The sequence below is a fragment of the Cupressus sempervirens genome, chromosome 3 (assembly GCF_028749045.1).
Source record: "Cupressus sempervirens isolate cs-2001-9-10 chromosome 3, ASM2874904v1, whole genome shotgun sequence".
Lineage (NCBI taxonomy): Eukaryota > Viridiplantae > Streptophyta > Pinopsida > Cupressales > Cupressaceae > Cupressus > Cupressus sempervirens.
Genome location: NC_143120.1, coordinates 484,994,451 through 485,021,181, shown reverse-complemented (window position 1 = coordinate 485,021,181; position 26,731 = coordinate 484,994,451). Strand labels below are relative to the sequence as shown.

The 26,731-nt window shown below is 37.2% G+C and overlaps 1 protein-coding gene across 2 annotated transcripts; it reads right to left on the bottom strand.

Annotated features, from left to right (window-relative positions):
- Window positions 1–399: 399 nt before the first annotated feature.
- LOC149567282 (formin-like protein (DUF1421)) lies at window positions 400–26,731 on the bottom strand. Of its 2 annotated transcripts, none has more exons than XM_089820449.1 (4): window positions 26,598–26,731; window positions 21,857–22,221; window positions 20,346–20,624; window positions 400–2,056 (listed from the first exon to the last, which is right to left on the bottom strand). In XM_089820449.1, exons 2-4 carry the CDS (start codon window positions 22,127–22,129, stop codon window positions 692–694), a joined length of 1,917 nt encoding a protein of 638 aa, XP_089676575.1. In that variant the 5' UTR covers window positions 22,130–22,221; window positions 26,598–26,731; the 3' UTR covers window positions 400–691. The 2 variants fall into 2 exon arrangements, with proteins under 2 accessions (XP_089676575.1, XP_089676574.1); XM_089820448.1 differs by having other exon boundaries at window positions 21,857–22,211.

The window sequence follows — 26,731 nt, the reverse complement described above, 5'->3', positions numbered from 1 at the left end:
ATGAATTTCAAAATGAACAGAATTGCTCATGAAATGTTTTTCAGGCAACCCAAGCCAAAGTAACACACATTTTACATAGAGAGATGAAATGGAATCCAACACTATGTTTAGCTTGAATGGAAATTTGCTCTTAGAACACATCAAGTTCCAATTTGCTACTTTACAATGACTAGTTCTTGTTAGGTTAAAACTTCTTATTGTAGGTTCAGTAGCAACAAATTTTAGAGATCACAAAATAAAACTTTCAACAATGATTCTGTTTGTTGATCTTTGCCCTCCCAGAAACTTCTCTGTATAGAATGCAATGTTCTATATCATTTAGAGCACAAAAAATTACATGTTTCAGAAAAACTTGGTACTGTTGTATCAAAATATACATTGAATAAAACACACTGAAAATTAGGAACAATCCTTTCATCAAATTCCATTATTTAACTGCCAACAACAAATAAATTATGCTCAGATGAGCCTTTCCCACAGCTCCAATACCATGTGAAGATTCTGAGTTCCAAGTATCTTTTATTGCAGAAGGTGCAGACTATAACATTACTATAGAACATCCTAATAATTACATTTTGTTGTTAGGCTTTGAAAATTCAGAAGCTGCCCTGATCAAATTCCTAAAATTAAAATTTAAAATAAAGCACACGGTCAGGTGCAAGCACATGCATAAAGTTGCTTTACTCATTCATCAATTATACCAGCCTCTTTGTGATGGTCCTGTTGTATTGTTCAACCTGTCTAGCACTGAGTTCATATCTACAGGTTGCCCACTCTCTGTCAGTCGCTGTATCACACTCCGAATTTGATCTCTTGAAAATCCCATAGCTGCCACTTGTTCAATCAGTTCATCAAAAGCACGAGTAGATAACAAATGACCTCCACTGATATTAGGTAATGTATTACCACTTGGTTGTGCATATTGTTGAGATTGCTGAGGAGAAGGAAATCTTGTATAAGCTCCTGGAAAAGGACTTCCTTGTGGACCCACAGAGAATGCCACACCATATGGACTAGAAGGTGGTCTAGGAGGTAAATTATAAGCTGAATATCCATGCATTGGATGCCCAGCTGGCAGTGGCACTAGAGCAGAACTAGCACTGCCACCATCACTGATTTGAGATGGACCTTGATTATTTTGAGGACGTGGTAACTGCATGGTAAGCTGCCCTTGTGAGGATGGCTGGATAAAATGAGCGGGGCCTCCATAATTATAAGCTGAAGCTTCAGAAGAACCAACCTGGTAAGGTGGCTGTGTCTGCTGGTTTGCATTTTCTGAGGCATAGGAGAATGCTTCAGGAGAAGCTCCATGTGTTTGGCCAGGATATATATTCGGACGTATATGAGCCTGCTGTGACAAATGTGTCTGTTGAGAAAGAGGCTGAAGCTGCATCTGTGGTTGCACTTGCAGCTGTGATTGGGGTTGGAGTTGTGCCATTTGTGGAGCATGTGTCCGTTGAACAAGTGGTTGTTGACTTTGATTTGACACATTCTGAACATGAGGTGGTTGATTAGTATATTGCACATTTTGAGTTTGTGGTAAAGGTGGTTGTGGAGTGTATGGCAATTGAGGAATCTGTGGTCCTTGAGGTACCTGCTGGATCTGTGCTTGTTGTTGTGGCTGTTGTGGTGGGTATGGCTGCATTACCATTACATTAGGTTGTTGTTGCAATTGCACTTGTTGTGGAAATGGTGTAACTGGAGATTGCTGCATCATACTTGCCTGGGTAGGTTGCTGGTGTTGAGTTAGAGAAGGTTGACATTGTTCAGGAGTTGGCATGGGCACTGAATGAGATGGACTTGGTTGCTGAGGTGCAGGTAAGGCAGGCAAAGCAGGCAAGGCAAGATGTGATGAGCGATGTTGTGCATGAACATTCTGAGGTTGAAATGTATTGTCCTGTTTAACCTCTGATAGAGAACTAGATGCAAGAGATTTGTCTTCAGAACCATGCAAATTGCTAGATGACTCTTTTCGTGCAAGCTGAAGCTTTGCCAGGTCAGTCTGGGCTTCTGCAATCTCCTGCTTATCCCGCATAATTTGTACTGTTCTGTGAACCTGATTACAACACAATGATAGATAATTTAACCAGCTATCTGAAACTAGTAATTACTACAAACGGAACTATTTTAAACACAGCACACCAAAACAATGTAGCTTCCTTGCAGTCCACATAGCAAGTCTTGTTATCATTTCCAAAAATTGAGAAGGTTGAAAAGGGCGGCAAATGTCAAGAAGCTCATTTGTTCTGTTTTGTGAAAAAACTCAACAGATGCTCAAGAAATAAAAATTAATTTAAAACAACAATATAAAGGAACATGTGAGACTCTGCACCCTCTGGTATTATTCAAAGCTGAATAATGAAAAATTTTGTAGATGATGTCCCATGTGTGACTTGCTTAATTTATATGAAGAGTCAGAATAAATATAGACACAGAAAAAAATAGCTTCAACGTTTCCTCATAAAAGGGTTGTTACACTAGTATTTTACTAAGGTGGTTGATATTTTACTTATTCAATAAATCATCTTCCTGTTGAGTGGCATGCTATCAAGCTTTACTAGGCTGTTGAAATGAGAATGGCTGTCACCATCTCAACGTCTCTAAGTTTATACACAAACCATCAATGGCCTTCATACTAGAAACATGGAAATAATTAGGCAAACTTTCTTCCAGATAGCATTGATCAATGAATGATTAGACACATCTAAATCTGTCCTTGAAGATCAGATGCACTCAGACTTGATGAATGAATCTCTCCACTTATTATTGACATTATATATGGGCAGGAGTGTATGGACGATTACCAATAACAAATTCTATGAATCCATCAATATCCTTTTTAGCATCATGATCTCGATTCTCACTGAAGATTAAAATAGTTACGTAAATATCATCTTATTAGAGATAAACAAACGAATACCTCTCCATGCTATATATTCTAATGTGAAAGTGCTAGCCTCAATTCACGCATACTGCTTCAGTATTCATCATACTAGGTGTCTCTTGTAAAGTAAAGATCAATGGTTCTCCTGACAAAAGACTTGCCCATAACAAAAGGAAAAAAATAATAATAGGAGTATGGTTTTCCTTTTTTTACTTCAAGCCCAAGGTTATATTAGCAAACTCTTGAAAGTTCAGAAATAGATCAGAAGCTAAAAAATAATGTATGTGGCATTGGTATTCAATCCAATAGCCAAATTTTGCTCAACTCCCAGCCCTTTCATGCATTCAGGCCTCCTTTTGCTCATCATAGAAAACTGATCTGAGAGATCTTCAAGTGGCTCTGCTTTTGTCAAAATTTACACAAGTGTTGTTCTCCATTATCCCCTATAGACCTATCATCTGTTGGAAGTTGCAAAACAAAACAAAAAAAGTCCAAGCGTGGAGATTTTTTGTTCAAACTTTAAACTCCAAACACTGCTAAATCTGTGTTTCCAGTCCTGGCATACCTTTCCTTGACCCTCACTTTCCAGTCTTAGCATACCTTTTCACTAACACTCACTCTTTCCCTTGTCCTCGTCAAAAATTCAGAATCTCTTATAGGCATTCCTTATCTCAAACCCTTATACTCCAATACTTTACAGTTACCTTTTGGATGTTAAGTATGTATCCTGACAATATACAAGTCTGAAAGTGCAGATCGCACTAGACCTTCTTACCTTAAATATAATTGGTGTTTCCTTGAATGATATAACCCTCTAGAAAGCCGGTGACTTCTTAGAAACTGTTTGGTATTAGTTAACTAATCTAACACACTTTGTTAGTTAGCATAAGTTATAACATGCCTTACTAATTGCCGATTTCTAGATAGGAATTTATTTGTTAAGTTAGGACGGGACATGTCCTTTAGCACCAATATTTAAGGATGTTATTGGTACAGTTAGAGAACACACAGAAATAATTAAGTCTGCTCTTCTAAGCACCGATATCCTGTGATTAAGATCAGAAGATACTCTCATTTAAAAGGTTGATTATTACTTATTGTATCAGTATCAGAGAAGTTCGGTGTTCTCCATATATTACACAATTAAGGTTATTTCCTCAGCAATATCATCACACTGATCTATTGCAGATATATATATGTGTCAACTTTTTCAATAATCTGATTATTAGAAGACCATTCTCAGCTTCCAAGTACTGTAGTAAAAGTCTGATATAGAAAAACAGAATTTGCAGAATCTTTACATGGTATCAGAGCTCTGGTAGTCGAACCTAGGCTCTGCAAAATTCAATTATCAGACTCTGTATATATCTAGCAACTATCTTCTATCTTCAATGGCATACACAATCAGACCCGAGGACAGGTTTGATGGGAAAGAGCACTTTGATGCCTGGAAATTCAGAATCATGATAATTCTTGAAGAGAACGATGTAAAACAATTTGTTGATGGAGCATCCAAACAACCTCCAGTTGAGCCTCACAAATCTATCTAGAGCAGAGGAAATAGAAAAGCTATTCAAATCATCTAGGATGGAGTAAAAAATGATATCATACCTATGCTTATAAAACATCAAACTGCCTTTGATATGATGAATGCATTACGAAATGCATATGAAGTAAACAATGCAACTAGGGTTCTCGCACTAAAAAAGCAACTGAATCATATTCAAATAAAAAAAGGAGAATCAATAAATTCTTACATCCTAAGACTTGCCGGCATTAGAGATGAACTATCAAGTATAGGAACCACTATTAGTGACACAGAATTAACACCTATGGCTGTAGATGGATTGTCAGATTCATGGGAGACATTTGCACAAGGAATAAGTGCCAAAAATAATCTTCCAAACTTTATCAGACTCAAGAAAGGTTGTCATCAAGAGGAATTCAAAAAACTAAAGAAACGAGGGAAACCGAAAGCAGAAGATGAGGAACTTCATGTTCTTAATACAAACTCCTATAAGGGCAAGAAGAAACATTTCAAGAAGAAAAAGGGAAATCAAAAGAATGGAAAACCCCAGAAAGATCTATCTAAAATAAAGTGTTTCAAACGTGAAAAATTTGGACACTACAGATCTAATTGTCCTGAAAATTTCAAACAACAAGCAAATTGTACAAATATTATTAGAGAAGAAGATACTTATGCTCTGGAGAACCGTGTTTTGTATTCCTCACTATCAAATGAAATTTCAAATAAAGCATGGGTAATTGATAGTGGATCTTCTAGACATATAACGGGATACAAAGAAACACTAGACTCTTTATTAGAGGAGGTTAACGGTGAAGTTATCATTGGTGATAATTCAACACACTCCATTGAAGGAATTGGAAATTGTACTTTGAAATCAAAATCAGGAAATACTCTTCTTGTTAAAGGTGTACTCTATGTACCAAGAATTAAAAGAAACCTAATCTCAATTACAACACTTGAAGATGATGGGCACAATGTTGCATTCGTGGATGGCAAAGTATTAACTTGGGCAAAGAACTCCTCCATCAGGAAAGCAAAGTTAATTGGTTAGAGAAAAGGATATTTGTATGAATTGAATACAAAATCTAGACAACCTATTCAAGCCCTAGTTCATGAAGCTGCAAATATAAATGAAATATGGCACAGAAGATTAGGGCATCTAAATTTCAAAACCTTATCAACTATGGAGAAGATGGTTACTGGATTACCTAAACTAAATAAAGACCACCCAAGTATTTCTAAAGGGTGTGCTCTAGGTAAGAACACCAGAAGTCCCTTTCATGATAGTACTCGAAAAACAAATAATGTACTTGAATTAATTTATTCAAATTTATGTGGACCTATGTCTGCTCTTTCTCTTGGAGGATTCTGGTATTATATCTTGTTCATAGATGACTTCTTTAGGAAAACATGGATTTACTTTTTAAAATGTAAGGAATCAGAAGAAATACTACAAAAATTTAAAAAATTCAAAACATTCATTGAAAACTTTTTAGGGCATAAAATTAAAACCCTTAGAATTAATAACGGAGGAGAATATACCTCAGACTTATTTAAAAGATTTTGTAAAGAATCAGGGATTAAGAGGGAGTACATTGTTCCTTATAATCGAAAACAAAACGAAGAAGCAAGTAGAAAGAATAAAACAATTATAGAAGCCGCTAGAGCTATGATTTTTGACCAAAATCTAGAATATTATCTTTGGGCAGAAGCCTCATGTACTGCTATATATATTCAAAACAAAAGCCCTCAACTCCTATCTTAAAGATAAAACTCCTAAAGAAGTATTTACTAAAGTAAAACCCAATATAAGTCATCTTAGAATTTTTGGGTGTCTTGTATATATCCATGTTCCAAAAAAAAAGAGAACCAAGTTGGAACCCTCTGGGAGGAAAGGTATTTTTGTAAGGTATAGTGAAACATCTAAGGCATATAGGATTTTCATACTTGGACATAAAAGTATTGAACTTAGTAGGGATGTAATCTTTGAAGAAGATCTTGCATTCAAAAGAGCCATAAGTTCTGATGAACCTTCTCCTTTCTCTAGTTCTAAAAGAAATAGTGAATCTGGGTCCCAAAGGGAGAACTTAGAAGAAATTGAAGATGAAATTCAAAATATGAACCTCGAAGAAAATGCAAAGACAAGACCACTTTAGGCCATTAAAACAATTCAAGCAGCTCAAGACTTTGTTGCACCTTCCGAAACAGTCAGAGAAAGCAAAAGGCCTAAAACATTCTCTAGTTATACAACAAACATGAGTGATTTATCCAAAACAGAACCAACCAATCCTTTTGATGCTATTAAACATACAGCTGGAAAGAAGCTATGATAGAAGAATACCAATCTATTATGAAAAATGATGTTTGGGAAATTGTTCCAAGACCTAAAAGAAAATCTGTTGTTTCTTCCAAGTGGATATTTAAAATAAAGCATGCTGCTGATGGTAGTATTGAGAAGTATAAAGCCAGATTTGTAGCCAGATGATTTTCTCAGAAAGAAGGGATTGATTATGAAGAAACCTTTGTAAGAGCAGTCTTAGCAATTGCCGCATCAAAGGGATGGAAGGTACATTAGATGGATGTAAAAACAACATTCCTAAATGGAAAGATTTCAGAAGAAGTATATCTGGAGCAACCTGAAGGATTTGAAACTCATGATCCTAACACTTTTGTTTGCAGGCTCAAGAAAGCTCTTTATGGGCTTAAACAGGGTCCCAGAGCCTGGTATAAAAGAATTGATAAGTATCTCGCCGGCTTAGGATTCTCCAAGAATGAAGCCGATCCAAATTTATATTATAAAAGAGATAAAAATGATATGTTAATTCTGATACTACATATTGATGGCTTACTAATAATAGGTTGTGATCACCTCATAGATCAGTGCAAAAAAGATCTAACTAAAGAATTCAAGATGAAAGATTTGGTACTCCTCCATTACTTCCTAGGATTGGAAGTATGGCAAAATTCTGAAAATATCATACTTGATCAAGGGAAGTACATTAGATATTTTAAAGAGATTTGGAATGTGGAATTGCAAACCTATGTCTTCTCCAATGGAGACTAAGTTAAAGAAACAGCAACAGGATCACCCTCCATAGATTCTACTCTCTATAGACGGATGATTGGGTCCCTTATGTACTTAGTAAATACAAGACCAGATATTTGCTATGCACTTGATGCCTTAAGTTAGTGTATGTGTAAACCAAAGGAGATTCACCTAGTTGTGGTTAAACACATCATGAGATACTTACAAGGCACTCTTAATTTTGGACTCAAATACAAGAAAGTTAACTTAGACTTATATGGATTCACTTATTCAGATTCAGGTGGAAGTGTTAAAGATAGAAAAAGAACTTCAGGATGCTGTTTCAGTTTATGATCAGCAATGATATCTTGGATATGCAGAAAGCAGTCTTTAGTAGCTCAGAGCTCCACAGAAGCCGAATACATTGCAGCAGCGATCACTTCTCGAGAAGCAATCTGGTTGAGGAAGTTACTTGTGGGATTATTTGGGCAAGCCATGAATCCTACGATTATTCATTGTGATAATCAGAGTTCGATCAAGCTCTCAGTGAATCCAGTTTTCCATGACAGGGCCAAGCTTATTGAAATTCCTTACCATTATGTAAGAAATATGGTAGACAGGAATTTTGTAAAATTGGAATACATTTGCACTGTAGATCAGACAATAGACATATTCACCAAACCTCTATCTAGAGTGAAGATAGAACACTTCAGGAGGAGACTTGGTATGGTTGAGTTGTAATCCATTTGTAATTTTTGATTATTAATTAAATAATTTTATTTTGTCAGGCTATTGACTGTTATGGGCTCCACCATTTGTATTCATTATTTAACGAGGTGACGATCTCCGAAATAATGAACACTAGTATAAAAGGCATTATGAGAGATGACGATCTCTTAGATAATATACTAAATAGTAGGGTTTTTCTGTAAGATCTAGATGACTTTTAGATCGTATTGTGATGTTGACATTATTAAGTTCATGAGTCACAAATTGGATAAAGGAAGAATCTTAGTATTCTCCGGGTTTATCCTGTATTTTGGTAGATCTTAAACTCAAGATCTTGTTGTGATATAGAAATACCAGTTTCTATGAATCACAACTTGGATAAATGAAGAGATTGCTCTTCAGATTTATCCTGTATATTATAACTAGTAGCAGTGATTTGTCATATCACAGGCTTAGTAATATGACATTGTATCATGTGTTCTACAATAACACATACTAAGAAGATTCAGACAGATATAGATATTAATTCCTGCTTATTCATTTGTATTGATGTTGCTAGACAAAATATCTCTCTGTATAATTATTAGGTTGAGGAGGAGTGTTAAGTATTTAACCTGACAATATACAGGTCTGAAAGTGCAGATTGCACTAGACCTTCTTACCTTAAATATAATTGGTGTTTCCTTGAATGATATAACCCTCTAGAAAGCCGGTGACTTCTTAGAAACTGTTTGGTATTAGATAACTAATCTAACACACTTTGTTAGTTAGCATAAGTTATAACATGCCTTACTAATTGCCGATTTCTAGATAGGATTTTATTTGTTAAGTTAGGAAGGGACATGTCCTTTAGCACCAATATTTAAGGATGTTATTGGTGCAGTTAGAGAACACACAGAAATAATTAAGTCTGCTCTTCTAAGCACCGATATCCTGTGATTAAGATCAGAAGATACTCTCATTTAAAAGGTTGATTATTACTTATTGTATCAGTATCAGAGAAGTTTGGTGTTCTCCATATATTACACAATTAAGGTTATTTCCTCAGCAATATCATCACACTGATCTATTGCAGATATATATATGTGTCAACTTCTTCAATAATCTGATTATTAGAAGACCACTCTCAGCTTCCAAGTACTGAAGTAAAAGTCTAATATAGAAAAACAGAATTTGCAGAATCTTTACATTGGAATCATGATTTCGGCCATTTCATTACCTGCATCCTTCAAGGATGGTAAACCCTAACTTCCAATACTTCACACTATGATATATTATTGGGTCCATGAGTTCGCATCAGTCTATATTTTATTCCTTGTGGGCTGAATTCTTTGGTATCCTAGATTCCTAAGATTTCCCTTCATGTAACCTTTCAAAGTTGGTGATGTGGAGATACCTCTATTTGCTTGCTTTCAGCATGACATATGTACCCTCATCCCTAGCATGCCTAAACCCTAAAATGTTTGCATTTTGAGTTGTTCACTCGCACCTACCTTCCCACATGACCAAGTTGCCATTAATGAGCAGATTTGACACTGCAACTACTTCAAGGGGGTTTTCTCATCCAAAAACAATTGTTCAACTCTAGAGTGTTGATTCGCACATAATTTCTCAACCATGGAAGACGACAAAGGTCATACCACTATTAATGCTATGATTGAGTTTCTAAGACAATTGGTTTGCAGATGAGCTCCACGCTGCCAATTCAATGAATTTCATTAATGCCATCCATCTCTAAGTCAGTTTCACATGTGGATTCAAGTGATCAAGAGAATTGTTATAAGTATAAGATCATTTGACACAGTGTTCAAAATAGCACCGCTAAGTGGTTGATAAATCAACTTCTTGCCAGAAGTTTGGAGTGGCAAGTAAATATAAGATTTCCGCGCCAAAATCTCAGCCGAGAAGTTGGCAATATATCACCAAGAAGTTGAAAAAATCTCATGAGCAGCCCAATGAGATACCATATAGTGGCCCATTTTGAAATTTGCAGCCTTCGGAGGAGAGAAGGGTTTGGTGGAGAGAAAAAGTCATTGGAAACCTTGTAGATTTATTGCAAGTGGATTTTAAGTGGATTTAATGAGATTTTTAAAGATAATACCGATTCAAAAGAGGGTCATTTTGCACTGAGATTGGATGACATTCAAGAGGAGGGCACTGAGACTGAGGATATAGAAGATTAGGAGTCATTGCTAGCACCAACACCAACATCTAGGATGGATTTTGAGACACACCTACAACCACAGCCATAGTGGATTGCTAGGGCAAGACCCCTTCCCACTCCCATAGTTTTTACTAGAGCTACTGGGAAGGGGAAGAGGAAGATGTAGACTAATTTTATATTGTACATGACATTTGTATTTGTTTATCTTTTTACAATGACAATTTGCTATTTTTAGTTTACTTCAGACTTCAGAGTCTTTAACTATGGCTGTCAGCTGTCGACATTCCACATGAGGATGAGATTTTGTTATGTATTGCATTTATATAATATCTAGATTAGCTTGTTTGGTTTGTTTACTCATTTACTGACTCATTTGATGCATCTCCTTATTGAATTTTGCACAAAAATGCATTTTAAATTAAATTTAGGTCATTTTTCAAAATCCCAATATTTTCCAGAGAAGTTACCAATTTCTCTCCGATATTTGCCGAGAAAAGGTTTTTTTGCCTCGCCGTTAAGTAGCAGAGAACGAGATTTTGAACTATGATTTGACATATCAAGGGTTGGCCATTTCTCCATTTTCATGCAACTGCAACATTGAGCAAGATCTAGGGTTTCAATCCTTGCATGTACATGTGCCAAGCAATTCAATTTGCAAATCATGAAGAGGCAACTATTGTACAAGTATTTGTAACTAAATGTCTACTTGGTCAGTCATGGATATTTTCTTAGCTTACGGTTTTTCTCTCACCATGTTTGCTGAAGTGGATGTAATTTTTATTTGATAAGTGTCACAACACTTTAATGCATTGCAGATGTTATTTGTAATTGTCTTTCTAATATTGCATATGGATTTTTGGAAGATTTGAAAGGGGATTGTTAAGCAGGTTCAGTTGTCAAATATAATATCATTTTTATCATTTCTATTTGTTGTCTTCCAGTAAAATCTGACTCTATAAGCCAATATAAGGCACTACCATCTGTAAATGTATGACCCTCCATGTACCTTAAAATTAATAAAAACACTTCAACAATAGTGTAGAGGTTGCAAGTAGGTTTATTTGCACTTCACGATTAAATGCTGTTACCAAGTAAACATCTCTAGCAATCCCTGAAAAGTTTCACCTAAAGAAATTCATGTCTTGCACATCAACATCTTGCTGTTTTGCAACAATGTCTTGATTAGCTTCATAGATGTTTGATAGTAGATTAATCCTTGCCTTAATGGCAGCTTTTGGGGCCAATCCAAAATTAAATATTACTATATGTTTCTCTATTTGCATACCCTCTGTTGTGATTAAATCTTCTTCAATATTATTCTAGGAACACCCTCCTAAGTCTGGCTAAGCCCAGTGTAAAAGAGAAAATATCCTCTCTTAGCAATTGGCCTGTTATCACTCAATATTTATTAAGAGCTACATACCCACCTTCATGAACAACATATTCCCAGCCTTGAAGTGGATTGCTCCCTCTAGAAATGTGAGTACTGATTTTGGGACCAAACATGTGGAACACCTGATCCTTAGTCCATATCAATTTTAGAGTGTCCCCCATTATTTAGAAGTTAGATGCATGTTAGTGATCTTCAAGTCCAATAGCTTGTTGCCTCAAGGCTCAAAAGTATCTACAAGATGTCTGCATACTCATAAAGATTTTCAAGAAGGTCCACCCAAATGGAGGTTTCAAGTCAAAAACCTAGGATTTAAAATCCTAATGATCTCAGATGAGAAATGCACCCGAGCAATTTTGCTAGTGTAATCACAATATGTACTTCACGAGAGTAAAGCATTGCAAGATGCCCTTGACTGAGGTAATAGTTTGAAAAATTTCTTCAAGAAGGTCCATCACATATGGCATTTTTTATCAAGGACTTGCAAGATGCTCTTGAATAAGGTACTAGTTTGAAAAATCTCTTCAAGAAGGTCCATAACAAAAGGAACTTTTTTATCAAGGGCCTTTCAGTTTTCTCCGAATAAAAAAACAATATTTGTAATAACTCCTTCACTCAATTTATTAATGATCTCTCCTATAGAAATTTAGTCAATCTGAAGATGTATCGTAATTATTGGGGTCGGTATATGTCCTCCAGCATGGTAAAGACTTTCTCTAATATCTATGCATCTTTCAAATAAACATTCTAAAGATGCCAAATAAGATTTGATTCTTAAAATGCCGTTTGTTGCCTATAGAAGAGAAACAATTGGACCATAAGATGAGGCATATTTGACCAGCCTTTTCAACTGCATTAACCTGCAATTGCAAAAAGTTGAAACAAAATGAGCATATTATTCTCTAGAGTCCAGACTCCAAACAATCTGTGTATTCATAATCAACAACTGATTAAGTATTATTAATAACAGATTACTTATGCAGTTGGGTCAAGGCTCCATGGAAAGAGGAACAAACTTTTGATTTGTATTTGCAGTTAGAGTGCATACACCCAACTATATGACATTAACAGATGAATGTCGCTCTTAGGAATGCTGGCAAAATTTGTTTCCTGATAATTTCATTTTACTGTTAAGCACAAAATTTAGAGAACCATTGGATTTAATCCATCTTGATGTGCCAATACTGATCTAATGTGCCAGTTGTGCCCTCCCCCTGAACTATACAAATTATAGTTGACAAGACTCAACTAGAATCTCACGGAATCACACAAGACCATTCACAACTTGAGGACGACAACATACACCATTCTAGATTGCTAATAAAAGTATACTTGTCAAAGACAGAAGAATAAAACTGCACAGATGCTCACAATGTTCTAACCCTTTTTGGTACCCAACCTCTATTATGATGTAATTGGTAAAATACTTGCTTGTTATTACCAGAGACCGAGAGGTCTATGTATACAAAAGAACGAAATGATGTTTCCTTAGGAAACGATCGTAAAGAATAGAAACTTTCTATTCTAGCTAAAAGAAAACTAACAGTTATTTACAGACTAACTAAATATTAGAAACATTCCAATATTTACAATAGATTACAAATAGATAGCCATTAACTAATAATAAAAGCTTATCTATTATCGTATTACCCTCCCTTAATGGGTAATCTATCCACAACACCAAGCTGTCCTCTGAATTTAACAAACTTATCAGGACCAAGAGGCTTGGTGATAATGTTTGTAGTCTGATCCATGATAAGAACATATTGCAAGTCTATTGTCCCATCTTCGAACAGCTATGGTATGTAGTGACAGTGAACATCCACATGCTAGGTTCGTTCATGGAAGACTGGATTTCATGCTAACTTCATAATGATTTTGTTATCAAAAAACAAAGTAGTTGGTCCTGCTACTGACATTTGCATATCCCCAAGCATCCGATGAAGCCAAACAGCTTCACATCTTGCCTTAACAATCCCTCTATATTCAGCCCTAGTAGAGGAGAGAGAAACTGCCTACTACTTCTAATTGGTCCATGTGACGACACTTGATCCGAAACTGAACACACATCCAAAAGTTGACTTTTTATCATCACAAGAGCCTGCCCAATCTAAATCTGTGAACCCACTGACTCTAGGATTATAACTCCAAGAGTAAAGAAGGCCATAATCTAAAGTGCCCTTTACATGACAAAGCACGCGCTTTGCTGCCATCCAATGATCAGCCTTGGGAGCTGTCATAAAGTGTGAGATATAACCAAAGTAATGAGACTCGTCACAAGTCAGGCGAGTCGTCTAAGTCGGCAAGTCGAGTTACCTTGGCCGGGTCAAAATGACCCGTGACCCTGACTTAGCAGGTCAACTGGGCTAACTCGCCCGACTATCCTAACTCGCAGGTCACGATGCCCATGATCAAGTAGCAGCTGGGCAAGTCTAGACTTCAAAAAAAAAAAAAGTTTGCAACCATTGGGGAGCATTTTTATCCTTAGGATTTTTGAGGTAGTCATTAATGTTAAGGAAGGGTACAATGTATGGGAGTGGTAAACAACCTCCTCATGAAGAAAGTTCACATTATATGAAGGCCATAAAGATCACAATATTCTTAAAGTTTACGAAGAATGGTTACAAATAATGGTTTGGGTGTCTACTTACTCCTTGAGCTAGTATGAACTTGTGAACAATGGATCAATTTGGTACCCACCCACTGAAACATCGTCCATGCAAAACAAACTCCATTTTGTAAACAAGATGAAACAAAAGTTTCATGAGATGTTGGCTATTAGGGTCATTTAGATTGGATACGTTCAATGGATCTCATTTGTTGTGGTAGCGCCTAGCATAAGATTCTTATTTTCAGTTTCAAGCTTGGACTACTCAATTGAATGTAGTCATAAGGACCTCTTTTAAGTCTTCTATTGGTTGGATTTGGACAGCACGGGTTGCAACCTTTAATTAGTTCTCAAGCTTTTATCAAATGGTATTGCTCAAGAACACAGACAAACAATAACTTTTGTGCAAGAGTATGTAAAATAAAATTTTGTATATATGGCCTAATGGACCTCCAACATTTTAGACCATTGCCATCACCAATTGGAAAAGTTTCCCTAGAACGAGTGGAGCTATTTTTGGAATATATAATTAATGCCAAGCATGTGCACAACATGTTTATTACATTCATGTATGCTTCTTTGTTTACAATTGGATCCCATATTGACACAAATTTTTGTTCTAAATTATGAAATTTAGTTTGGAAGTAGCAAATTGTACCGCATAGAGTGTTTATCAAGTTTAGAGAGTTATGACTCCTAGATGGTTACATCATTTATAAATTGTAACTTTAAACTTTATTCAATCATGGGTGCATGGAATGTTCTTTAAATCCTAAAAAATCTCAAAATTTCATGGGCTTTGTCACTTTGTCGAGTCATTGTCGAGCCATGGGCAAGTTCAAGCCAGGTCACAAGTTGAGTTACCCTTGCCGAGTTAGGGCCGGGTCCGAGTCTTGTTACTTTGGATACAACTAACTGCGAAGCTAATATCAAGCCTAGTAGTAGAGAGGTAGATGAGGCTATCTACTAGTTGCCTGTATGTAGTATCATCAACGGGAGAAGAATCAGACTTAGTTGATAACTTGAGACCTTTCTCTGTGGGTGTAGATGCAGGCTTGCAATCTTACATTTGGGATTTGTCTAACAAAGCCATGGCATATTTGGACCAAGAGATGAATGTACCAGAACACTGTTGTCAAACCTCAACACCTACGCAATAATGCATGAGCCCAAGGTCAATCATATCAAAAGATTGGCATAAATTCTGTTTGATTCCCTGAATCAAAGAAGCTGAGTGGTCAATGATGATCAAATCATCGACATAAATAACCAAAAGGATGATGTCACGGTCAATAGTTTTGATGTACAAATTTGAGTCTGAAAAACTCCTCTAGAAGCCTTGACCACTGAGGGACTTCTCAATTTTTATGTACCATGCCCTAGGGGCCTGCTTCAAGCCATAGAGAGCTTTCACTGATTTGAGAACCCGATGGTCCTTACCAACAACCTTAAAACCAGGAGGCTACATCATGTAGACCTCTTCGTGGAGATCACCATTTAGGAAAGCACTCCCAACATCCAACTGGTGGACCTTTCGGCCAAACTATGTTGCTATGGCTAGGACTAATCTAACATCTTTGCAGTGGGAGCAAAGGTCTCCTCATAATCAATGCCTTGACACTAAGAAAAGCCCTTCGCAACTAAACGAGTTGTGTACTTATCTAGAGTACCATCAGATTTGTATTTGATTTTGTAAACCCATTTGCAGCCAATGGATTTCTTCCCTAGAGGAAGATCAAAAAGGAACCAGGTGTTATTCTTCAGCAGGCTCTAGTGTTCAGATGTCATGGCTTGTTCCAACTCTAGCATTCCTTTAGCCTCAGAATATGTTTGAGGTTCAAACACACTAAATGTTGGCCATGAGAGAAAAGTTAACAAACTCTGTAGGTTTGCTCTTTTTCCGAGCAGTTCTTTGATCAATGAGCTCATCATCACGAAGATCAATAAGTGTCTTAGCCCACCACTTAGGCCGAAGAGGAAAATGACCAACATTAGTATCAGGAGATGCTCTATGATCAGGTTCCTCATTAGATGAATCTGAATCAAACTCAAATGAAGCATTTCAAATCAAGGTGATCCTACAGGAGAACCTGGAGGTGTCTGTACAAGGACCACTGGTATAATTGGAGCTGCAAGAGCTGTTGGAGCCCTCCCATTAGGTGGACCTAATGGAAGCCTAACTCCCAAATCATGAGCCTTCATAGGCTGGTCTGCTAGATCAGGAACAAGAAAAATAGGCATGAATGGTACCCGTTGCTCATCAAAGATTACATCACGACTGTACATGAGATGAGATGTCTCAGTGTCAATCAAGCGGTAAGTTTTGTGAAGACTATTGTATCCAGCAAGCATGATTTCTGACTCTTAGCATCCAACTTGGTACGAAACGCATCAGGAATCCAAACAAAAGCAAGGGAGTCAAAAACCTTCAAGTGACTGATTCTAGGCTTGCAACCTGACTAGGCCTCCTCTGGAGTCTTACCTTTGACCGCCACTATGGGTGATTGGTTCAAAAGATAAACTACAGCGTTAATTGCTTCCACCAAGAACTTTTTCGGAACATGTTTGTGTTCAACCATAGATCGAGCCATCTCGGTGATTGTTCTCTTCTGACGTTCAAATACACTGCTCTATTCTGGTGTGTGGGGTGTGGTTAACTAGCATTTGATGCCATAAGTATCCAAGAAGCTAGAGAATTCATTAGAACAAAATTCCCCCCCCCACTCTCTGATCTAAGAGTAATTATAGATTTCCCATACTCTTTTTCAACTAAAGGTTTAAACTTCTGAAATATAGAAAATGCATTTGATTTCTTTTAACGAAAAAACCCACATTTTTCTATTGAAATCATCAACAAAGAATAAAAAATACCTGGACCCAAGAACAAAAGGAGTGGCCATAGGGCCACAGATATCGGCATGAACAAATTGAAGTACCTAAGAAGCTCGTCATGAGTCACCACTGGTGAAAGATGTGTGATGTTGCTCCCCAACCTGGCATGCATCAAAAACTCCAAGTTGTTGAGTCTGAATCTCTAGCAAACCAAGGATAAGCTCTTCCCGAGCAAGTTGAGAGAGATAATGCACATTTAAGCGCCCATACCGTTGATGCCAAAGTGTGCTAACAGAAGACCGCCAAGCAGCCATAGCTAAGTCCTGAGAATCACCAGAATTAGTAAGTTGGAAAAGACCATGATCCTCAAGACCCATTGCAACAAATGATTGAGTCGCATGATCAATGATGGTACACTAATGTAAACTGAAGGTAACAGCCAACTGTGAAGAATTTCGCACTACTTGACTAATTCAGAGTAGATTTAGTTCCATCCTTGGAATGTAGTATACATCGACAAAAATGAGATTCCTCCCAGCAGACTGAATCTAAATGTTGCCTTTATCGACAACTGTGTACTCTTCTCCGCACCAAAAATAATAGAATTTGAGTAAGGTTGGTAGTCAAAGAACCAATCTCTGCGATGGGTGAAATGACAAGAGGCACCTGAATTAATATACCACGCAGACAACTTCACATGGTTTGCACAACTTTAGCAATGAAGGCATAAAGATAGATTCCATTTGCTCATTGTGCTCTACATTGTTCGCTTTAGGCTGGGCACCTGATTGCTTAGACTATTGCTTAGATTGCGCAACTAAGCATTTACGACATTCAACCTTCATGTGACCATAATTGCATTGAATGTTCTTCTTTCGCGAACCTTCTGAGGCTGGAGCAGAGGACTTCTACTAAGAAGACTGCTGAGACTTGCCTTTATCCTTCTGAATGAATTTAGCAGCAAAGGCTTGCTCTATGGAGGTGGAACGGGAACTGCTACCGAACTGTTGTTTCCACTAATCTTGCTGAAGCAGAAGTGTGTAGACATTGATGAACTTCAGATCAACACAAGAAGACATGATGTTGAGATTCTCAATAAAATGCTCGCGAGACTTGGGTAAACTTCGAAGAGTGATAGTCACAATGTCCTCTTCCTCCATCTTGTGGCCAATGGCAAGCAACTAATCAAAGATTTCCTGAATCCTATTCAGGTGAGCCTGGAGCGATGTTTGCTTATCCATAATAATAGAAAACAAAGTTTTTTCAAGAAGAAAGCTCTGCTTTTGTCAGAAGTCTCATGAAGATTTTTGAGATGTGCCTATATCTCGATAGTTGTCTTGCCAAATGGAATCTGAGAGGGCCGATAATCAGCTATAGATAATTTGAGAAGCATCACCGCCTCCTGATTATTCAGATCCCATGTATCTTGATCAGTACCAGGGGCAGTTGGACACTGTGGAACACCCAGCACAATTTGATAGGTATTCCAACTTTCAAAAATTGCTATTATCTACTGCTTCCATGTGCCCTAATTCCGACCATTGAATTTTGAATTGCTCTCGAGCAGAATATTAGTCAAAAATGCCATAGCACGTTTTTTAATGAAAAAGCATGAAAATCTGTGATCTTCAAGTCAAAAAAATAAAAGACCTAGAAAATTTGAAGGGGTAAGGGGTACCCAAAAGAGAGCTTGAAAAACCCAAAAAGAATATGTTGTCGATTTATGGCTCCGTTGGCTCGAAAATTGAGGCACCCAGAAAAATCTGACGACAACTCAGTTGAGCTCTCGAAAAACCCACCAAGAATTTAAAATCAAAATAAAATTCTAATTGCAAGGAAAGGAAGGCCAAGTTTCCACAGAGAGTGACTTGTGAACAGAGACGACAATGGAGGTGTGAAGAATAACTCGGCACAGCACAAATTTGCAAGCTCAGGAGCGTGAATGACACAGAGCTGTTTTGAAAAAACATAACTAAAAAACTCACGAATTTTGGTATTTGGTCGTGAGCAGAGGAGACACGATCATGGAGCTCACCAAAATCTCGCAATTTTTACCAAAAACGAGCCCCCGACGAACGATAAAAAAGAAAAACGAGCAATCATAGACATCATTTGTCCAGATCGCGATTTGCAGACGTCGCTAGTTCCAAGCTTGAAAGGGAAAAAACATGATTTTGCAGACAACGGCAACCAAAAAGGGCGTGATTTTGCTCACGATTTTAATGTCGTGATTTGCAGGCACTGATCTCTATAAAACCTGGCCGAAACTCAAGTTTGAGGCAAATAACTTCGAAGAAAATTACAAATTTTTCGAAAAAATTTGAAGTATTGGCTCTGATACCATATTATGATGTAATTGGTAAAATACTTGCTTGTTATTTACAGAGACCGAGAGGTCTACATATACAGAAGAATGAAATGATATTTCCTTAGGAAACGATCGTAAAGAATAGAAACTTTCTATTCTAGCTAAAAGAAAACTACCAATTATCTACAGATTAACTAAATATTAGAAACATTCTAACATTTACAATAGATTACAAATAGATAACCATTAACTAATAATAGAAGCTTATCTATTATCATAATAACCTTTGGACTCCAAAGCAGATTTACTAACAGACACGAAGCAGATGCCTCTAGCCATTTTTCCCCATACAAAAACAAAATAGGTGGAAGATGATGCTTTGAGCCAAGTAGAGTTGCCTACCTTTTCATACCATCTCCATTAAACAACCCATTTAAGTATAACCATAGGATCTTCTTCAAAATTATTTAAGTGGGCCCTACTACTGACCAATTAAGGCAAGAACAGATAAATTAAAGGATGGGATAGGTTTGTTATTGACTCAAATACCATATTCAACCATGCCTTTGGGATACAGATTAAGATCACTTGAAACAAATTCAGCAGAGGGGATTCTGTTAAGTAGTGTTAAAGCAACCAGAATACAATCTTGGCATATACAGCTGAGCTGCCAACGGGCCTCTGAATTCCAAGAGGCATAGAGAAACTAAACAAATGGGTTGAAACCATGGCAATCTAAAATAATGTTAATTACAATTTCCATCCAATATCAGTCAAATGTTGATTCCGGTAATATCTGAAAAATAGTCCACAACTCTCATACTCAAAAGCCAAACTCATATATATTCAATTGAAACAGGAATCGGGTAAGACTTACTTCTCGAAGATGGTTCTCCAATATCCGAAAACGTTCAACAGTTTCATTGTGATCATGTTCCATATCAGCTCGCATTTCTCCTATTGACCGTTCAAGCCTTTCATTGACCAATTCTAGCTGTGATAACCTGCTACTCATACCATCCAGAACTTTCAACAAATTGTCTGCATATTTTTTCATAGTCCGTTCAACAGTTCCAATAACTTCATTGTAGCGAATGTCTTCTTCTGGCAACTGCTCATTTGCATATGGCTTTGCAGTTCTAGATTCCCGAAATTGCTGTTCAATTGGAAAACATCAGAGAATAACTTAAAAACTAAATTGACGGATTTTAACAAAGATGCTGATTTATATCAAACTAAAGCTTAGGAAAATGAATACAGGAAAGAGACTGCAAACAGTTTCACATTTAAGAAGAATCTCAAATAAATGTATAATCCACAGAACAAATTGTTGTTAAAAACTATTAAGATAATGTAATTTACAACTATTTTACCACATTTGTAATTTGTCAGTGAAGCACCACAGAAACATTAGCGAAGTCTACAGTGAAACACCACAGAAACATTAATGAAGTTTTCAGTGAAGCGCCATAGAAACATTGATGAAGTTTTCAGTGAAGCACCACAGAAGCATTAAAGAAGTGGAGCCTTCTACATATATATAAAGTGTAAAACTGTTTTTATGTAAACGATAGTGCTTGTCACAGAAGGTCAAATCACTACCATCAAAAAAGTTAAAATGGTATATCACTGTTGTGGAAGCATTGTCAGATTGAATCTCTGATATAATCAGCCTCCTGACAGCCAAATAACCCATAGAACCAGCTGAACAGACCTGAATTGTATAACTCATGAAAAAAAAATTATAAAGAAAATGCAGCATTTATGATCGCTTTTCCAAAAAAAAATTAAGATGCTTTCTATTCTTCTACAACAGCATCTTTCCTTAATGCAATGTTGCTCATTTTCTATTCCAAAGGAGGTTATCATCTACTTTACTCCTTGAAAGATTCAAAAGGACTGACATATGACAAGTCACACAAAAAACAATTTGAATTTACATATCTTTGTCCTCAAGGCACTCTCACCAGATGAAGATGAAACCACAAGTCCTGCCTAGCTTACCTGCCGACTCAAGGAACAAATAAAACCACCCAAAAACATAAAGAATGCCCAGTAGCTGGTCAAACCAAGTCAATCCCCCGAACACATTGTATAATTCTGAAACCTATCAGACCAAACTAAGGAAATACAGGGCACAACTCAGATTCTCCCTCTAAAAATAGAACATGGAAAGAGTGAATCCCACAAGGCTAAATAAATAATGCTAAAAAATTACAATCAACTTGCAGGAAAAACAAATTTCTCTTGATTGACTTTTATCACAGAACAATTTTGTTAAGTATGTAAATTGGTTCTTCTTTAACAGAATTGATTTATTTAGGAAACAAACAAGTTTAAAATACTGTATTGACAAAAACAATATGCAGAAAAAATAGGCGGTCTTACTCTGTCAGATCGCATGTTGTTCATGTAGCTATCTGCTGAAGAATTTCCCAATCGGGATGGTGCAGCATAGTGATCACTGAAATTTTGCTTTTTGTTGTAGTCATAGCTTGAGAGAAGATCATCCGAAGTGAAATCAAATCCTTGCAAAGAACCTTCAGTTGCCTTGTAATTGCTCCGAGGAAGGCCAGGGTTTCCATTGGCTGAAGAACCCGATGCAGGTGACATAAAACCATAGAAATGCTCCTTTCCTTCACCCATGTCTTGGTGATCCATTGACTCAAAAAAATTGTGCAACGATGCTCTTAATTATTTTCTACCAACGCAGCCTTCAAAGATTTACTCGTGCAGTAGACACCTACAAATCCCTGAGCATTGTTAGTCACTCGACTATGCTTTGTTTAAAATATTAGCTTCTAGTCACACGTTTCCTGTGTCTACACGAATCATCCCAGTTTAAAATTATTCCTCTAAATTCCTTACTAGACTGCTTTCAATTGGCCCAAAATTACAGCTGTAAATAAACCAGCTGTCTGATGTTAGATAAAGTGTTTAGACAATACACAAGTCTAGTCTCGAAGTCCATCTCTTAAACACCATAAATACAGTCAATATAAAAGCCTGGCCAAGTAAGGAAGGGCAACCGGTATTTGATAAAACAATGAAATGAAGACCTTATTAAACAAAATTAGGCATTTTGTTAGACAGTCATGTACAAAATTCCCCTTTTTAGTACTCAATACAAATCAAGGGTTGAAAGGTGCCGGAATTTGAAGGCTACAATAAAACCTCACTATGGAACAAAGGATCGGAAACAGGGAATGGTCATGGGGGGATTGCACTGTCAATCAAGAAAGATTGGGAAGGCACCATAAAAGTAGAGAAAGAAGACCCAAACAAGCAATATATATAACTCAGACTAGTAGAAAAAAAGTGCTATAATATGGATGGCTGCTTGTTATTTTGTGCCAAAACATTCTAAGTTCTACAAGAAGAATGGTCTTGACAACAAAGACCCTTATGCCACTTTAAAAAAAGACATCTTGAATTACGGCTCTTCAAGAGAGATAGTTCTAATGGATGATTTTAATGCAAGAACAGCGAACAATCAGGCCATTCAGCTGGACAGCAGGGATGGAGCAGAGGATAATCCTATTTGGTTAGAGGAAAATGGGGACCATGTGTGGGAAAGGACCTGAGAAGATGGATAAGGTAATGTGTCCCGGTTTGGGGTTGAACTGCTAGGAGTTTGCAGCTTTCATGTGTTAATCATTTGTAATGGGATGGCAAAGTGGCCGAGCTGGGGAGGTATCACATGGAAGACCTACAATGGTCACAGTGTCGTAGACTACGCCCTTTGTTTTCAAACTTCTATTTCTAGACTGCTGGATTTTAATATTGGGGCATGCCCTATGGAGCTTAAGTCAGATCACATGCCACTCTTAGTCAAACTGGATATTCAAAATCAGAGATTACAAGAAACAAACAACAGCATCTCACGCAAGAACAGTAATCCTCAAAGGAAAATCAGCTTGAATCAAGAAAATCAGGAGTTGTTTGTGACTGCATTAGAGCACCATCTTCAAATCTCTCCAGCGAATAAGGAGCATATTTGCAGCAGCCAGCTTATCCCTGTAATTCATAAAGCTTTAGAGGCATGTAAAAGATCCCGGTCTAAAAAGGGGGACAAGAATACTTTTCCATCCAACCCTTGGTATGATGAAGAGTGCAAGGCAGCAAAAAAAGCATTCAAAAAGGATAAATCGAACAAGCAAAGTAAAATATTAAATGAGAAGCTGATAAGAGTTAAAAAGGAGAGATATAAAACCTCAAGAAGAGAAGAGCTAATCTCTTTAGGGAAGCACAACCCTAGGAGGTTTTGTAAAGAACCTACAACAAAAGAAGCAGCAAATTGGAAACAATATTATGGACAGCCAGTGGTTTGAATTCACAAAACTCCTTTATGAGCAAATCCAAGACAGAAATACACCTCCTAGAATCAGCACCTCTATTGAACTTTTCTCGGTAGAGGATACTAAGCAAGGAACAAAGAATCTAGCAAGTAATAAAGCAAAGGATATTGATGGGCTGCAAGCTGAAATTTTAAAGTGGGGCATGGAACTTCTTTCTCTACACATCCTAGATATTTTAAAAGTTAATCAAAATGGCTTTCCAACAAGTTGGACCACCAGTGTGGTCATACCTCTCTGCAAGAGTGGAGATATCAGCAATCCGTCTAACTACCACACGATTATGGTTAATCCTCTCCTTGGCGAATTATTTGGGAGCATGATAGAGTGCAGACTCAATAGCTAGGCTGAGAAAGAAGAAAAGAGAGCAAAAAGGCAGGCTGAGTATACTACGATTGACCCTTGCATCACTCATAGAAACCTTATTGAGAAGGTTTGAGATACCAAAGGCAAAGAGGCTTTCTACCATTTTGTGGATTTCAAAAAAGCTTTTGACACTGTTCCTAGAGACAAACTTTGGAGAAGGATGGAAGAACTTAAAATTCAAAGTGGCCTTATAGGGGTCGTTCATAGACTTTATGAGAATGAAAGATGGCATGTCAGAATGCTTTGGTAGCGATATTGGGGTTAAGCTGGGCTGTCCTCTCTCACCCACCCTATTGGGCTTATATATTGATAAGTTGGAAGAATGGTTAAATAAAACTTTAGTGGGGGTAGTCCAACTTACTAAATACATGGTGAAGTTGTTTCTTATGCGGATGATCTCATTCTAATTGCACAAACAGCCAAGGATCTAAGAGAACACTTGAAAACTTTAGAGAGTTTTTGCCACAAAGTTGGGAAGCTGGTGAACACTAGCAAGACTAAAGTTATGGTCTTTTCTCTAAGAAAGAAACAGCAGCAAGTTGACTTTCACTTTGAAGGAAATACTCTTGAGATTGTGGAAGAGTATAAATACTTGGGCATAGACTTTAACACCAAGCTCAATAGGTGAACTTGTAGAAATAAGCAGATACAAGGGGGTTTGAGGGCTTCCTTTTTGCTGGAAAACATGTGTAGACAGGCAGAGCTTTGGGATTGGAAAACTAAAAAGATTCTTTTTGGACTGCTGATCACCCCGGTGGTGTTATACAGGTGTGAGGTTTGGGGGAGCAATCTATCTAGCCACAAATGGAAACAAATAGTAAGAATACAAAAGAACCTCATCACTACTAACCTTAAGGTCAAATCAACAATACCATACGAGATCCTCTTGCCTAAGCAGAGGTGTTCCCGATGGAAGCCTCCCCAGTTATTTGTCTGTTAAGCTATTTAAAGTTTAAACAAGGTGGAAAATATGTACACGCAATGATGGCCCAAATATGTGGTTGAAGAGGGCCTAGCCCAAAGAAAGAAAATGTGGACGAAGTAGAATGAAAAATGGCTAATTAAGTGGGACATTAACATGCTAGAGCACCGCAACACCAATGAAGAGATAAAAAAATTCATGCTGGAAAAATTTAAAGCGGCCATGTGGACAAAACAAAAAGGGAAGCCATGAGATCAAAGATTACCTATGTGTAGACATGAAAGGTAAAAATAGGCTGCTAGTGGCGCAGTTACCAATGGGATCCAATCATTTATGGTGTGAGATGGGTATGTGGATGGTGCCCAAAAAAGATTGGGAAGAAAGATAGTGCATCTACTGCAGTAAAGGGTGTGTCAAAACAGAATGGCACTTCATATTTGAGTGCACTGCCTACCAAGATATCAGAGCAGTTTGAGGACGATTTCAAGGAGGGCCAATTACATCAGCTTTTCGAGGAAACAAGACTACATAAAACAGCAAGTTTCCTAAAACAGAATTACAACAGGCAGGCTGACATAGAAAAGAAATGGGTCCCATAGGCTGGCTGGTCTTGTGGACGTCATTAAAATACCTTCATTCGTGCATTCAAGGCTATATTGGATTCAAATAAAACTTTAAAGTTTGGTACATGGCACAACAACCTCAAGCGTACATTCCTTAAAGAAGTGAATTAATCAAATATTTGAGACTCTGAAAGTAACATTTAAACCCTTTTATGAACAATAACGACAAAAAAGAGTTTATAATCGATGAGCACGAATGATATATCTCTGCAGTTTTCATAGTAGAGCCCCATGTTCAAACCCCCGAATGACCATATTCACTATTGTTGAAAATTAGACAGGAAAAACTGATAAACTCAATTGAATGAGGTAAACTACCAAATTCAGTTTTGAAGCCTGTATTCGTACCCGCGTATGATTAGATGTAAAGTGTTGAATATGAAATTGGGTAAGTTGTTACTTAATGAGGTAAACTACTGCATCCAGTCTTAGTTGCAGTGTATCCAAAGGACGACGTAAACTACTAAGTGGTTGAGACATGCCCGAGAACATGGTGCAACGATCCTGTAAATTTTGGAAAAAATCTAAGCGGAAAGGCAACCGATTATACAAGCAAAGTGATCGACACATTTACAGGAACAAACAAACCCAATTAGGAAACCTGCAAACTTTCCAATCGGGTAATTTCCGAACCGATTTATTCATAAGCTTGGCCGCTTAGATTCGATAGATTAGTATTTCGGCATAACGCGACGAATTTTTCGAAATCAGACTGCTATTCACACGAAAAACGAGAATTCTTTTTAATTTAAAGCCAAACCCTTGATCAGCCAACAATATGACATAAATTTCGAAAGAAAAACCAAACATTATTTAGTTTTGCAGAGGCTTTCCGATTTCTTAATAAAATTGCATTGACTTACCTTCTCGGGTTGTCAATTATTACGAACTGATTGTAATTCCCCCTCCCGCGTCTCAAATTTAACAGACAGAAGAAAAAGCCCTCATTTGCTGTATTGCAATTGTTGGGTCACAGTCTAACATCTCAATTTCCCAT

What these genes read in the sequence shown, in the direction of transcription:
- LOC149567282 (XM_089820449.1), bottom strand. Translation starts at nt 22,129, where the DNA reads ATGGATCACCAAGACATGGGTGAAGGAAAGGAGCATTTCTATGGTTTT. An exon ending in ACAACATGCGATCTGACAGA is followed by an intron (nt 20,625 to 21,856) that starts GTAAGACCGCCT and finishes CCAATTGAACAG; the next exon opens with CAATTTCGGGAATCTAGAAC. An exon ending in TGGAGAACCATCTTCGAGAA is followed by an intron (nt 2,057 to 20,345) that starts GTAAGTCTTACC and finishes TGTTGTAATCAG; the next exon opens with GTTCACAGAACAGTACAAAT.